This window comes from Felis catus, chromosome E3 (genome assembly GCF_018350175.1).
Source record: "Felis catus isolate Fca126 chromosome E3, F.catus_Fca126_mat1.0, whole genome shotgun sequence".
Lineage (NCBI taxonomy): Eukaryota > Metazoa > Chordata > Mammalia > Carnivora > Felidae > Felis > Felis catus.
The window spans coordinates 38,431,814-38,447,731 of record NC_058383.1 but is presented as its reverse complement, the minus strand read 5'-3'; the positions used below and the strand labels follow the sequence as shown (position 1 = coordinate 38,447,731).

The 15,918-nt window shown below is 47.2% G+C and overlaps 1 protein-coding gene across 16 annotated transcripts; it reads left to right on the top strand.

The window, feature by feature from the left end:
- Positions 1–542: 542 nt before the first annotated feature.
- Positions 543–14,419, top strand: LOC101096438 (zinc finger protein 75A). Of its 16 annotated transcripts, none has more exons than XM_045047930.1 (9): positions 544–679; positions 2,255–2,773; positions 3,937–4,102; positions 4,734–4,825; positions 5,100–5,226; positions 6,291–6,382; positions 6,718–6,844; positions 8,746–8,856; positions 8,981–9,134. In XM_045047930.1, exons 2-9 carry the CDS (start codon positions 2,366–2,368, stop codon positions 9,007–9,009), a joined length of 1,152 nt encoding a protein of 383 aa, XP_044903865.1. In that variant the 5' UTR covers positions 544–679; positions 2,255–2,365; the 3' UTR covers positions 9,010–9,134. The 16 variants fall into 16 exon arrangements, with proteins under 16 accessions (XP_044903868.1, XP_044903865.1, XP_023102048.2 ...); XM_045047931.1 differs by lacking the exon at positions 8,981–9,134 and adding an exon at positions 13,857–14,419 and having other exon boundaries at positions 545–679; XM_023246272.2 differs by having other exon boundaries at positions 549–679; positions 9,031–12,153.
- Positions 14,420–15,918: the final 1,499 nt, after the last annotated feature.

Genomic DNA, 15,918 nt, shown 5'->3' with positions numbered 1-15,918 from the left:
ATGCCGTAGCGGACAGGCGGGAGCCAGGACCGCAGGGGCCCCAAATCCCAGCCTAGGGGCTCTGGTCGGTCACCTGTGGGGCCCAGGCCGCGCCGCGCCTCCATTTCCCGGTCAGGGACAACTACACACATGGATCCCGTTTCACAGGCTGAAACCTACCTCACGAGGAAAACGTAATCGTCGTGGGGGACGCGCGGCCCAGAAAAGGGACGAGCCCTCTGGGGGCCGCCGATCGTGACCCGGACGGAAGCCCCGGGAAGGTCGGGGACCCCGCGCGCGCAGGGGCGGCCACCCTCGCCGGGAGGGGCTCCCGGGCACCGGGCGCCGCCGGGGGCGCAGCGCCTCCCGGAGCGGCGACGCGAGGCGGCGACAGCCGCTCGCCGAGCCGCGCACAGGCCCCTCTAGGCCGCGGCGGGCCGGGACACTCGGTAGCATTAACTCTTTCCCGCCGCCAGGGCTGCCCCGGGCGGAAGGCCGCCTCCTCTGCGCGAGGCCCGGGGCCGCGGCGCGGCTGCTCGGAGCCCCTCCCCCGGAAGCGCGTCACTCCGCTTCCGGCCGGAGCGCGGGGTCGAATGGGCGGCAGGCGGCGACGGGGACCTGAGGGCGTGTGCTGAGGTCGGGCCTGTGCCTCGCGGGGCCCGCCTCTGAGCGGCGCGGGGCGGAGGGCGGCGACCTGCAGGTGAGCCCGGGGCGGGGGGAGCGTCGGTCCCGGAGCTCCCGAGGGACACCGGTCGCTGCGCGCCGGGCGGGGGCGAGACAGCCATTGTCCGAGGGCGGCGGCACTTTGCGGGCCCGGCGGCGGGAGCCTGACAGCCGGACCGTCTTGGGGAACTCCGCCGTCAGGCTCTAAAGGCCACGTCGCTGTCCCCCCTTGCGCAGACGGTGCCGGGGCCGCGCTGGGACCCCGTCGGTCACCGGGGCGGGCCTTGTGGTCGCGGGCTTTCCGGCCTGGCGTCCAGAAGCGGGGCGGGCGCGCAGCCGGCTTTCCCGCCTCGGGGGCCGTGTCACCGGGCGCCGGGCACCCGGGCGGTGCAGCCTCGGAGTCGGCTGTTTCTGCGGGTGCCGAGCTTGGGCAGCGTCCTCGTGCCTGCTGAGCATGCCGGGCAGCCGGGAGCCGTCCACGGGGGAGTACCGTGGCTTCCGGGACGAATTTGGGTGCCGTTCCCGCGGGATCGCTCAGGGAAAGCGAGGCTCCCGAGACTGTGCTCAGCCTCGCGCGGAGGTCTCAGTGACCGTGGAAGAAAGGGCAGGTGGGCTGAAGGGTCACCCTCATCACCCCCAGCTCCCCTCCTCTCCTCTTTCACGACTTTGTCTTTGGATAAACATTTTGTAAGCAAAGGTCCGCCGTTTCTGTTCTGGGTGAAGTAGGGAGAGATTTAAAAATGCAGGAACGAATCGCGTGCACGATGCCCTTTTACAGTTCTTGCAAAGAGGTGCGGAAGGAGAGTGTTGAGCATCTAGTTGCTTAATTGGGGGATGCTAAGGCTCCTTTTTCCCTAATTACTTTCCTTCTCTGGTGTCGCTTCTCTGTCCCAGGTCTCCTGCCAGTAGGCATACCGTGGAATTGAGAAGGTGGAATGTTCCACGCACTGTGGGCTTCCATCTTCAGGACAGCATGAAGGGTCAGAGAGGTTGTAACCCCTTACTATAGACAGGAGACCGGGATGACACGTTAAGATTGAAGAGAAACTCAGAATGTTCCCCGAAGGGTCCCTTGGCATGGGGAAGGTGGGGTAGGAAGCACGAGAGTGAAATCTTTGGACAGGCTCCTCGCAGCCAGAAGCTGTAAGTGTTCTCACTGTCCAACCTTTCCTGAATTGTGACCATTTTTAGGGGGGCCAAGCCCTCAGTGGACGTTTGTCTCTCAACGAGCTGTGCCTTATTTCACCTGAGTAATAGGAGACAAAGGGTCTGGCGGTGGATTTTTAAATTTTTTTAATATTTATTTATTTTTGAGAGAAACACATGCACAGAGTGAGAGCTGGAGACACAGAATCCAAAGCAGGCTCCAGGCTCTGAGCTGTCAGCACAGAGCCCTACGGGGGGGCCTGACCCAAGAACTTTGAGATGATGACCTGAGCTGAAGTTGGAGGCTTAACTGACTGAGCCACCCAGGTGCCCTTGGCAGTGGATTTTTTAAAGGGAAAGCAAGGCAGGATTTTTCTGTTCATTTGTCTGTTGTTATGAATAGGAGATTACAAAGTTCTTGTGACACTCTCACTGACGTGCACCCTTTTTCTGTTCACTACTCTAGGACGAAGATCGTTTTATTGATTTTGCTCCAGAGCTGACTGGGCCTCGTTTGCCAAAGGTGGTGCTGACGGGGTGTCCAACACAGGAGTAAAACTGTTCCTACAGCAGAGTAATGATGGTAGATCTGAAGGTGGCTGACTGTTTGAGCCCTCAGATCAGGGCTCTGTGGGAGTGCAAGGGACCTGAGATAGAGAGTTCCAGTCACATTAAGAAGTACACCCCACAAACGGACAGGCTCAGTCCAGAAAGCTGGCGCGAGCACTTCCGGAACTTCCACTATCATGACGCCCCCGGACCTCGTGAAGTTGTTGGCCAGCTTCAGGAATTATGCCGTCAGTGGCTGAGGCCTGAGATCCACTCAAAAGAGCAGATCCTGGAACTGCTTGTGCTAGAACAGTTTGTGACCATTCTGCCCACGGACACCCAGAGCCGGATAAGGAAGGACCATCTACAAAGCATTGAGGAGGCCGTGACCCTGGTAGAACACTTGGAGAGGGAATCTGGTCAAACGAGGAATAGGGTGAGAAGAAAGATTCCTGATTCCCGTGATGAAATAGGGTGCAAGTGGATTTGGGTGGGTGCACTTCATTGAGAAATAAGGTGAATTAGGTCACTGTTCCATTGTTCCTTTAGAACAACTGAGGCAAAGCCTGAAACCACAGACCCACAGCAGTAGTCTCAGGTTTCACAGATACTTTCCTGGCCTTCCAGAACGACTGCATTTGTGATCTATAGAGCCAGGGTGAATGGAGAGTCATAAGCCTAGTATGGCTTGCCCAAGGACATGGGTTTTGAGTTACAAATGAATAAAAGGAAATAAGGAGTTGGAGAGGAAGGGGAGGACCTGAAAAAGGGAGAACACTTAGAAACGAAAAGTTGAGTGGAGATAGTAAAGAGAAGGAAAACCCAAACAACGAAGGAAGAGTGCAAAGGGAGAGAAAAGGAGGCAGAAAAAAGGGAAACAGATTTGGAAATCCTAGCAGAGTAGCTGAGAGGAGAGAGACATTGAGGGATATTGCCCTCTGATTCAAATGAGAGAGCCTCCACGGCGCCCTCCGCAGTTGGTCTTTGGCTCTGCTGGTTCCCGGGAATCCAGGGTGTGTTCTTAGCCACGTGGCAGAACACCAGCTGGCGTCAGGCCAACTGGGAAGAAGACACAGGCAGGCATATGTGTGGTGCCAGAAATCATCTGGAGGTAGGTTGGAGCCAAACTCTCTTCCCCTCTCTTTTCCCATTTCGTCCCCCATTCTCTGAAAGCCTTTCCGGGCCATGGGGATAATCTGGTTGATGAGACAGTTTTCTTTGTTCTTTAATCTTTTGAGAGAATGAGAAGACAGAAAAACATTAAGCAGGGATCAAAGTCAAGAGAGAAGGTCTGTCAGAGTAGCATGATAACTGGTGGCCTATGTAGTCTGAGTTGCATTGTGTTTAGAGGGGTGGGGCCTGCTGTGGTGGAGGGCTAGCGTGAGCCACATTTCTTTCCCTTTTATCCCAATATTGCCACATTTTGTGGAGAATTCTTTTTGAAAAATTGGTCGCTCGTTATTTCTTTAAGCCTTTTTGTCATTTCCTTTAGTGTTGTGTATCTTCTACCATCTGGACTGTTCACTTTTTCCTCCTTCTACAATCAACCCCAAAACCAAAAATAACTTTTGTGGTAACAGAGGTGGGGATTATTTCTAGGTTGCCATCCAAGAGCTGGGAAAGGAGGCAGTGCTCTTGAGAGAAACCGCAGAGTCCCAGCCAGTGGGCCTGGCCCAGGATGAAGAATTCTGGAATACATACCAAGGTTTGCAAGAACAGCTGAGCGGGAATACTCATAAAGAATCTGAGCCTGTATGTGAGAGGGGTAAGGCACATCATGATAATTCCCTTGTTGGGATCTATGATAAGAGTTTATTGAACCAGAACATTGTGGGCATTTTCTGGGTGCCCAGCTATGTGGATGGGCGGATTCAGCCACGTAGCAATTACGATGTCCCCTAGATGGCAGTAGAGCACCAGCTGTGGGTGAATTTGGGGGTTGGCCCAGGATACAGAAACATCCAGACTACAGAACCCTGGTAGTAACACCAAATACTCTGTTCTTTAGAAAGCGATGGTAGAATACGAACACACTTTTGTACCAGGAGACAAATAAATGCTAAAAAAAAATAGATCTATTGTACACCGGATATCTTGAGTACTTCATTTTCAAATATGTTTAACTTTGTCTAAGTGAGAACAATTTACACCGTGAGAGGGGAAAAAAGGTTTTTCTTACATTTATTCATTCTTGAAGGCTGAGGAACCTATTCTAGTGGCCGGTAGATACTTAGCTCTTGTATATGATGATGAGACCACTCCAGGGCACCACATATACTTGCAAGGGTGTCCTGTCTCAGCTGAAAGAATCAGGATCATCTGTATTTTAGAAATGAGCTGAGGATGTTTATAGACAGAAGCAAGAGAGATTTCCCCTGGCTCTTTTCCACCCACAGCTGTGCCTGTTCACCAGATCTTAGCCTTTTCTGAGAAGACAAACACCAAAGACTGGACAGTGGCACCTGAGCTCGTCTTGCCTGAGTCCCAGGTGAGCTGTGCAGTCCAGCCATTGAGGGCTGCCTTTCCCCGGGCCCATGACCCACACTGCCCAGCTCACAGGCATGTTAGCCCCGTGTTCTCCCTGTGAAAATGAGCACCTCCGAGTCTGTTGCTGATCTGTTGCCCTTTTTCTTTTCACCCTCTCACTTTAAAAAATATCAAATGCTGTTAATTCGCTGAGTGCCCAGGGTCTACCATGGGCCAGATGGTAGGGCTGCTTCTCTAGTGGCAAGTACTGAGCTGAAGCCCATTCTCTTCTTTAGAGCTTGTTGACATTTGAAGAAGTGGCCATGTATTTTTCCCAGGAAGAATGGGAGTTACTGGATCCCACTCAGAAGGCCCTCTACAATGATGTAATGCGGGAAAACTATGAGACTGTCATCTCTCTAGGTAAAGAATCTCCCTCTCCCGTTGGGTAGAAGTTGAGTAGTCTGTCATGTTCCTGGCTTACTAGGAAGGGACGTCAGTGAGAGGCTGTGTTCCAGTAACTGGTTGTTTCTCAACTAGATGGTGTGAGCAGGGAAAGGCATATCCAGATCACCTGGAGAGCCTTTTCCAAATGCATATGCCCCTTCCTTACCCTAAAATTCGTGATTGCTCCCTGCCGTCTCTCCTAAGCTGCTTTTCTTTTGTCTTTCCCATCTCCGTAAAGAGCAGCACTACTCACCCAATACTTGAGGCCAGAACATTTGTGTTCATCCTTTACTCTGATCTTGTTCTCTTGCCGTACTACTGATGTATCCAGGTCCTCGGGCTCCGCACGCCGAGTACAGCCTGAGTCTGGCTGTTAGCATCTTGGTCTCATCCAGGGGAATGTGTAACCAGGCTCACCTCAGTACTTCCTAACTGGCTCCTTCTGCCACTGCTCTTAGCCTTCCACAATCTACTTTGCACGCAGCAGCCAAATTTTTAAAGAACTTGATCGGATCATGAGATTGCCCTGTTTAAAATGTTGAGATGATTTCTCACACATTTAGAACAAAACCCAAGTTCTTTGCCAAGGTACCAGGAGCCTCCAAGATCTAGCACCCGTTCATCCGCCACTCGTGCCCTTGCTCAGCCCTCTTTATCTACACTGATCTTGCTGTTTCTTGAACTCACCACGTTCTTTTTTACTTTCCCCTTTCCATTCCTTGGCACACTGGACTGAGTTCTGCAGTTGTAAACCTCTAGTTTTGGCCTAATTTTGAACAATGTATGACATAAGGGCAAAAACATTTCCTTTTATTGCTTTCACTCATCAAACCAAAGACCGTCAACTGGGGAACCTGTTGTAGAAGCCGGTAGGTGTTCAGTTCTTGTGTCCAGTCAGAAGGCCACTTCTAGGTAACAGGCAACAGTTTTAAAGGTATCACATCTCTGATGAAAGAATCAGGATTGTCTGTCTTTTAGCAATAAGCTAAGGATGTTCATAGTAGTGAGAGACATTTCTTCTGGCTCTTTTCCACCCACAGCTGTGCCTGCTCACCAGATCCTAGCCTTTCCTGAGCAGACAATCACCAAAGACTGGACAGTGGCACCTGAGCTCGTCTTGCCTGAGTCCCAGGTGAGCTGTGCAGTCCAGCCATTGAGGGCTGCCTTTCCCCGGGCCCATGACCCACACTGCCCTGCAGGTGCTCACAGGCGCCAGTGTTCTTCCTGGGAACCAGGCTCTTCCTACTCTCTTGCTGATCCTTTTGCCTCTTTCCTTTCTCCCCTTTGACTTAAAAAAAAAAAAATACATATATATATATATACTTATACATATACATATACTTATACATATACTTGTGTTGGCTCTTATTTCGTTCAGTGCCTGACCTAACATGTAGTTCATGGACTGGATGGAAGGGCTGCTTCTTTAGTGGCAAGTACTGAGCTGAAGCCCGTTGTCTTCTTTAGAGCTTGTTGACATTTGAAGAAGTGGCCATGTATTTTTCCCAGGAAGAATGGGAGTTCCTGGATCCCACTCAGGAGGCCCTCTACAATGATGTAATGCGGGAAAACTATGAGACTGTCATCTCTCTAGGTAAAGAATCTCCGTTTCCCATTGGGTAGAAATTAAGTAAAGTGTCATAGTCGCTGCTTACTCGGAATGTACTCCTGTGAGAGGCTCTGTTCTAGTAACTGTTTGTTTCTCAACTGGATGGGGTACGGGCAGGGGAAAGGTGCATCCGGATCACCTGGGAGCTTTGTCCAGGTGTTCATACACTGTCTACATTTCTTGATTGATTTTTTTTCTTTTTCCCCCAAATCTGTTCCTGTCCTATTTTTCTCAACTTAGTAAAGAGCATTTACCCAGTTCCTCAGAGGTAGGAACATAGAGTCATTCTTGACTGTGATCTTGCCACCATACCCCATTTTATCGCATCACTGTCTTGTGGCTCAACCTTCACAGTGTAGCCTGAGTACAACCACATCTCATTCCCTTGTGCTCTTAGCCTACTGGTTTAAGCTAGGAGCATGTCTACCCAGACTGACCTTGGTACTTTCTGACTGGGACGCCAGCCACCATTCTTGCCCTCCCACTCTGTGTTTTCCACACAGCAGCCAGAATCTTTTAAAAACTGATCAGATCATGACATTTCCCATGTCAGCACCTTATAATGACTTATCATCACGTTCAGAATAAAATCCAAACCTTCCTGAAGTGCTTATTGGGATCCTCCAGGATCTGACCCTACTCACCTCCCTGCCCTCGTCTCCTGTCACTTGTGCCTTTGCTCAGGCCTCTTGATCCTCACTGATCTTTCTGTTTCTTGAACTTGCTACGCACATTTCTACCTTCCCCTTTTCTCTGCACATTTTGTGCCACATACTAAATCTCTCCCTTTTACCTTTCTGGTCTAATACCACTTTCTCAAAGAGGCCTTCCATACGACCTCATCTCAAATAGCTTCAGAGAAGCAGAATCTTTTTTTTTTTTTTTAAATACAGTTTATTTATTTTGAGAGTGAGCACACGCGTGAGTGGGAAAGGGGCAGAGAGAGAGGGAATCCCAAGCAGGCTCCACTGTGTAGCATAGAGTCTGATGCAGGGCTTGATCTCGCAAACAGTGAGATCATGATCTGAGCCAAAATCAAGAGACGGATGCTTAACCAACTGAGCCACCCAGGTGCCCCAGAGAAGCAGACTCTTTAATGCTGAGCTATTCTGCTTTAGTTTTGTTCAAAACATTTATCACATGCTGACCGCTTTGTTTATTGCTGTTTGCTTGTCTCGTTCTCCCAATAGAAGGTAAGCTCCATGAGACCGGGGTGCTTTAACTTACTCACCACTGTATCATCAGCCCAAGGAGAGTGCCTGGCACACGACAGGCAGTCAGTACACATTGCCTGAATGACCGAGTGATGCATACTTCCCGGTTTGGCAGTGTGTAATTAGAAAAGTTTCACTGAGGGATTCTGGTCTGTTTCTTCCACCTGGACAAGAACCGGTGAACTCTAGGAGTGGGGAATAGCTTCCCTGTCCGGTGCGTGGTGCTCAAGAGCTAAGTAAACACTGACTGTTCCCGTGACAGGAATCACTGGTGCGTGTGATAACGCAGCCCACTGCCCTTCACCTGGCTCTGCCAGACTTGGGCCGATCCTAAAGAGTCAATAGAACGAATCTGTATTCCCTGCAGCCTCTCGGGCTTGGTGCCATCTTGTTTAATATGGGGTGGTCTCGGTGGCAGGAGAGGGGCGCTGTGGATGGATTCCCCTGCCCTTTCGCCTTTCCGTGGAGCCAGCTTAGGTTTATTTCCCCGTGTCCACTTGTGTACCACCCACAGACGGACGACCATGTTAACCTGATGGCGGGTGTGAGAGTACCCATGTGACCCTTGGGTTAAAGCACTGTAAACTGCCCTTTACTCTTCCTGGAGTCGTATAGAGTCGGTGGACCTTTGTCGAGTTGCCAGTCCTTGATCTCACTTTTTGCGTTTCACAGCATTGTTTGTGCTCCCCAAACCTAAGGTGATCTCGTATCTAGAGCAAGGGGAAGAGCCATGGGTTCAAGGGTCCACGGAGCTCAAGGACAGTGCTGGAGAGCTGCCTGCAGGTAAATACACCATGGGACAGGATGAATGCTTTGATAGCAGCCTTTGCAGGGCTTAACGTTTTCAGTTCTGTCTATCTGTATTTTGTGGTCAATAATCATTGCATTTTCCTCTCCATTCCTGTAGTCGTTTTGCTCTGCTGTGCAGTGGGCTGACTGTTACGTTTATTCTGACAGGAATAAAGCACAAAAGTGACACTGAAAACCATCAGCCTATACGTGTTTCTGATTTAGAAATACAAGCACCAGGAGACATAGTATCAAAAAAGGCCCGAGCAAAAGTTCCCCAGAAAACAACAGGCAAAGAAAACCATGGTGATACACACAGGATAGGGAAGTGGCATCGAGATTTTCCTGTGAAGAAAAAAAAGAAACTTTCAAGCTGGAAACAAGAGTTGCTGAAACTTATGGATCTTCACAAGAAAGCCCGTGCTGGAGAGAAGCCATTTAAGTGCCAAGAATGTGGGAAAAGCTTCAGAGTTAGCTCTGACCTTATTAAGCACCAAAGAATTCACACTGAAGAGAAACCGTATAAATGTCAACAGTGTGATAAGAGGTTTAGATGGAGTTCAGATCTTAATAAGCACTTAACAACACATCAAGGAATAAAACCATACAAATGCTCCTGGTGTGGGAAAAGCTTCAGTCAAAATACAAATCTACACACACACCAAAGAACTCACACTGGAGAGAAGCCCTTTACATGTCATGAATGTGGAAAAAAATTCAGTCAGAACTCCCACCTTATTAAGCATCGGAGAACCCACACAGGTGAGCAGCCATATACTTGCAGCACCTGCAGGAGAAACTTCAGCAGGCGGTCAAGCCTTCTTAGACACCAGAAACTTCACCGCTGACCGGAAGTTCTTCTTGTGTCCTCAGCATGAAGAAATTCACCAAGTAGAGGTTGACCTTGACATTTATGAAAAAATACAAAATTGTGAACCACGAGTAATTCATCGGTGGAAAAATTGATAAAAACATATTTCACAGAAAGGAATCAAGGTTGACTCTGCAGGGATCTCAATAAGTAGTTTTGTACTACTTACATTTTTACACATGACCTTCTGGGAATTCCTTAGTAAGAAAGGTATTGAAAAAAGCATTCTCAGTTAGGGAAACATTTTGCAATAGTATCTGGCAAAGTAACAAAGCCAGCTTTAATTAGCAGATGCACCCATGACTCCGTCTTCTGTGATAGCAGAGGGTAAATTCTATTGATTTTGCATTGAATTCCCAGTCACTTTTAAACACATAACAGAAACTATAGCATGGTCTCCCAAAAGAAAAAGCAATAACCTGCTTATTTAATTGCCTTCAGTTGCCTTCAAGGTAGTTGACTTAACAATTTTAAGTCCCGTGTGGGGAAAAATGAGTTCTGTTGTCAAGTTTTCCAAGAACTAAATTGGATTTTCTTCCTTTCCCTTGTCATTGGACACTGTTCCCAAAGTTGGACATCACTTGAGTTCCTTCCTGAACATTTTAGCAACTTTAGCTCTTGAATCCTTTTAGCGCCAGTTTTACTGTGATGAAATGCTATTTACTTCACCACTAGTGAATCTGCCAGGTAAATTAATAATGCACTATCTTATACCTCATTGGTGGTGTTTGAAAAAAAGATAAACATCTCTAATGAGATCATAAGAAAACGGGTTGGAATGTTTAGCCATGGATTGTGTATGACATGTAAAGATATTTCTGCAGTAAAATAAACTAGTCCTTTTCTTATAATCTCAGTATGATGAAGATAAAAATTAGCACTTTCTTGAAGCCTAAAGAAAATTAATGAAAGTTCGGGATGAACTTCTCAGGTTTTTTTAATTTGCTCTGTACTTTGGCTTTTGTTTTTAAGAACAAACTAGAACTAGAATGTGTGCTGCAGGCAGGATGTGGTTCCCTGGGTATGGCGGAAGATAGGGTTCCCAAGAGAAAACATTTGGGAACTGATGCTGACTGGTGGGTAAGAATGGGTGAATCCACATCCACGTTGGATGGATGTCTTACACTGTAAACTGTTACTAAGCAGGTAGGGTATATATGTCTCTGTTTTGTGCACAGCATCTAACAACAGCCTTGGGTGATACATGATAGACGGCTGAAAATCTCTGTAGGCTGTGGATCTTCTTAGAGCTCTTATCTACAACAACTCTAATGTATTCCCATTAGAGCTTTTAGGTGGTGTCAGGAAAGAGGTTAAATGATTTCTTCTAAATACCTTATAAATAAGGAAGTTCAGGTTCGGCTACCCTATGGCTAGTGGGTCTGTTGGTTGTCACTTGGTTGCGTGAGTCAGGCCTAAAGGTCGGATTTGCAGGATGGATGTGTGTGTTATCCCTCCAGGGCCAGACTGGATGATGTGTTGTGTCTGTTTCTAGCTTATAAGACATTCCTGTGGCTTGATTTGTTACTGAAACACTTAAGGCTCCATGTCCTCTGTGAAAGAGAGAAAACTGTGTTTCAACTCAGGGTTATTCTGGGGATTAGAGGGGCTGGTGAAGGAAAAGCACCCCACAGCCTGGCCAGTAGTAGATGCTCACCGTGCGTTTCTTTCCCTTTCCCCTGCTCCCCATGATATGCTGGGCAGACTACGCTTAGGAAGTAGGTGCATTTATGGCTATTGGCAACTCCTTTGAGGAGTTGAGCGCTGCTGGTGGTGATAGTGCTTAGCTTATTTGGTCTTTGACTCCAGTGCTTTATGGTTTAAGTCTCATGATGGTCTAGCGCCCTCAATGAGACTTTATTTTCTTCAAGGTGATTCAAATATGATTTCGTAAGCACAGCCAGCTCTGAAGCTCCCGTCTGCATAGCTGTTACCCAACGCCCTCATCCTTCGACTACTGGTACTGTGTCATCCCGGGATACATGTGGACATCTTCCTGGTGCTACATTCATTCACTTTGATGGGGATCTCTTGTGGGCCCAGGCACCGTTCTAGACTGAGAAGATAGTAGTGAACAAAAGAGCTGGAAATCCACTCTCATGGGACTCATATTCTAGTGAAGAGTAGAGAGTGATTGTGGCTTTCTGCTACTTGAAGTTAGGGTCACGAGGTAGTTTGGGGTAATGGGTTGTGAGCAGAAGCCTCACTTGTGGGCTGAAGCCTTTCATTGTTGGTGCAAGACTCGGTAGTGCTCTTCTGCGTCAATCATGGAAGCCCACACAGGAAGGGGCCACAGGGTCAAAGTAGTCTGGAATGCTGAGTGCCGCGCCCCCTGGCCCCTTGGTGAGGAGCTGTTCTGGAGCATGGCCCAGACCTGTGATGGACTTTATGGGAATGAGAAATAAACTTTTGTTAAACCACTGAGGTGTTGGTGTCGTGTGTTTCTGCAGCATAACCTAGCTCATACAAATAGAGGCAGCTATCTACTAGAGCTGCGGAACCTTTTCTGTGTCGTTCCATGCGGACTTTGACCCTCAACAGAAATCTGCCTTCCTCTGAGCCAATGTAACACTGGTGGGCACAATGAGGAGCTTACATGACTAGCTGGTAGGAAAGAAGGACTGATTTCTTACCTGAGACAATCCAGGTTGGTCATTTTTTCTTTTAAAATTTTTTTTTAAAAACGTTTATTTGTTTTGTAGAGAGAGAGAGAGAGTGCAAGCAGGGGAGGGGGCAGAGAGAGAGGTCGACATAGAATCTGAAGCAGGCTCCAGGCTTTGAGCTGTCAGCACAGAGCCTGACGTGGGGCTTCAATCCACAAACCAGGAGATCATGACCTGAGCCGAAGTTGCACGCTTAACCAACTGAACCACCCAGGCACCCCTAGGTTGGTCATTTTTTCAAGTGGACAAGGCAGCCATCTCTCCTTGCCTCTCTGGCTTCTCCCCTATCCTTGCTCTCTGTTCCCCTGTGCTCCAGTGTTTATGTGCATAAGATACGTTTCTGTCGATCGATGGGCTACAGAGAGAGGATGGGTTGCCTTTCATTTCTCATGTGAGTGCAATATACATTAAGGAGTCGTTTGGTAACTACCCCTTGCATATCTTAGGTGACTCTTGTGTCAAAAAACACGCAACCTAGGGTAGAAGCAAATTTGCCCTGATTGGTGTACAGAGGAAAGTGGCTGCCCTCTTGGACTAAGGTGATAGTTGGGAAGAAGGTTGTGCAGAAAAGCAGAAGCAGGACCTTCCATTTGAGGAGTGAGAAGCCTCTGTAGGGAATGTCTCCTTGGCCAATTACCAGCTGTACAATGTTCCAGAAGTCCATATGTGGGGTGGACAAAAGGACACTGGGAGAAGGAATTTCTATTCGTCACAGGGTTGAGCACCGATTACCAAAAATGCAACAGAAAATCAAAATTAGGTTGGGTTAAAGATGAAGTGGAACACATAACCTTAGATTTAGCCTCAAATGTTAGTATTACGGCTCTCAGAAATATAACCAAATGATTTTAGGACAGTCCAGAAGTTGCTGTGTTTCAATTGGTTCAGGTCACAGCTTTATAATGGTTCCTTGCTTGGTTCTGAGAACTGGATTCGACGCTTGGGTGGCTCAGTTGGTTAAGCATCCGACTTCGGCTCAGGTCATGATTTCACAGTCTGTGAGTTCGAGCCCCGCGTCATGCTCTGTGCTGACAGCTCGGAGCCTGGAGCCTGCTTCAGATTCTGTGTCTTCCTTTCTCTCTGCCCCTCTCCCACTCACACTCTGTATCTCTCTCTCAAGAATAAAATAAATATTTAAAAAAATAAAAAATATATATTTTATTTTTAAGTAATCTCTACACCCAACATGGGGCTTGAATTCAACCCTAAGATCAAGAGTCACATGCTCTTCTGACTGAGCTAGGCAGGAGCCCCATCACGTTTCTTTAGTCTTTGTCAGTCTGAAATGGTTCCTCAGTCTTTTATTGACATAAACAACGTTGACACTTGAAAGATCATTAGCCACTTATTTTATAAACATCCCTCAATTTGAGCTTCATGCTTCCTCATAATTAGAATCAAGTTTTGCCTCTCTGTCAGGAAACCACAGCAGTGATGTTGCCTTCTTTGTGTCCTATCAGGTGTTTCTATGGACTAAATTGGGTCCTTCCACCCCCAAATTCATACCTTGAAGCCCTGACCCCAATGTGACTGCCTTTGAAGATATGGCCTTTAGGAGTTAATTAGAGGTAGGTAATTAGGTGGGCGTCTAATCCGATAAAATTGGTGACCTTATTAAACGAGGAAGAAAAGAAGAGACCTTTGTCCACACCCACTCAGAGAAAATACCACGTGTGAACAAAGTGTTCATCTGCAAGCCAGGAAAGAGCCTTCACCAGAAACCTAATCCTCCCAGAACCCTTATCTTTGACTTTCCAGCCTATAGAAACATGGGAAAGTAAGTTCCTGTTTAAGTCACTCTGTTTATGTATTTTGTTATGGCAGCCTGAGCCAACTAAGATCATGTATGTTTCAATGTGTCCCATTGCTAATGACATTACTTGAATCATCTTAAGTGAAGATGGTGTCTGCCAGGCTCTTCCTGTATTTTATCTGTTCCTTTTATAATTAGTAACTTTAATGGTGAAGTAATTTGAAACCATGTAAATATCCTGTTACTAATGAAATTCAGTGTATTCATTTATTTACATGTTACAAAATCAAGGTTTCCTATTTTATTCAGTAGTTTGTAATGTATTACTATTATTATATTGTCTGCTATCTGATTAGTGGAAGTCCATTCAAACTTTTGTTTTTCTGACTTTTCCCCAAATTATTTGAGCACTTTTTCCTTTCTGGAACCACAAGCTATTCGATGCTCATCTTGTATTATCCTTGCCCTAGCCCAGCCGTTTATCTCAAATGGTATTTAGAAGCCTATTTCTAGACCCTAAGTGTCCTTATTACTATTGGTAAGGTTATACATATCTCAAAGAGAGTATATTAACTTCTTTTGTTTTTCTGGTGGGACAATTAGGGGACTGAGACAAGGAGAGTGAAGACATTAAATTTAAAAAGAGAGGTTTTTAAAAACAGTTTTTACTTTAAAAATTTTTTAATGCTTATTTATTTTGGGAGAGAGAGAATGAGCAGGGGAAGGACAGAGAGAGAAGGAGACAGAATATGAAGCAGGCTTTAGGCTCTCAGCTGTCAGCACACAGCCCGATAAGGGGCTCAAACCTATGAACCATGAGATCATGACCTGAGCTGAAGTTGGATGCTTAACCGAATGAGCCACCCAGGCACCCCTAAAAGTTTTTATTTATTTACTATGAGAGTGTGAGCAAGGGAGGGGCAAGGAGAGAGAGAGACAGAGAGAGAGAATCCCAAGCAGGCCCTGCTCTGTCAGGTCAGAGCCCGATGTCACCACCACAAGATCATGACCTGAGCTGGAATCACAAATCCCACACTTAATGGACTGAACCACCCAGATGCCTCAAAAGGGACGCTTCTCTTGCAGAAGATGCTTAGACCCCATTAATGTTGTGTCAGGCAAAAACCAAAAAGATGATCAGTGGAGGGACCCCTGTAAAAGCAATGTCCAATAATGAGAAGGGAATGCTCTCCGATTTTGATTTCCGTTTTCTGTGCTGTAGTGCCATTATTCTCAGGCTCCAGCGAAGCCTCATATGAACCCTCTTTTGAAAAACAAACCAAGAGTGTTGGGCCCAAGCTTTGTGTGTAGGGAGAAGCAGACAAGAAAGAGGGGAAACAGTTGACAAAGGGCCAAATGTGAAGGGTAGATGACTCAGAGCTGTACAGAGGACGAAATGACAAATGGCAATCAGGACAGGGAAAGCATCCCTAGAGAATGGGAGCAATACTTGAGGTCTCAGTTCCTAATTGTCTGAAACATAATTTTTTGATCATATATGAAAACATAGCAAATTTCATCAGGAATCAGGGGTTCAAGTGACAGCCAAAATGAAATACTGTTGTATTAATTCTGGTTGGTAGACATTTAAAAGACTGAAAATACCAAGAATTCATAATGATATGAAAACACCAGGAACTTTTTTTTTTTTTTGAGGGGGGGGGGTGTGGAGAGAGAGAGAGAGGAAGTGCAAGCAGGGGAGAGGGACAGAGGGAGAGAGAGGAGCCCGACCCGGGGCTTGATTCCATCACTCTGGTATCATGACCTGA

Excerpts from the sequence above, each read along its gene's own strand:
- LOC101096438 (XM_023246272.2), top strand. The coding sequence starts at position 2,366 with ATGATGGTAGATCTGAAGGTGGCTGACTGTTTGAGCCCTCAGATCAGG. Across the intron at positions 4,103-4,733 it reads TGAGCCTGTATGTGAGAGGG|CTGTGCCTGTTCACCAGATC; the intron begins GTAAGGCACATC and ends TTCCACCCACAG. Across the intron at positions 4,826-5,099 it reads TCGTCTTGCCTGAGTCCCAG|AGCTTGTTGACATTTGAAGA; the intron begins GTGAGCTGTGCA and ends TCTCTTCTTTAG.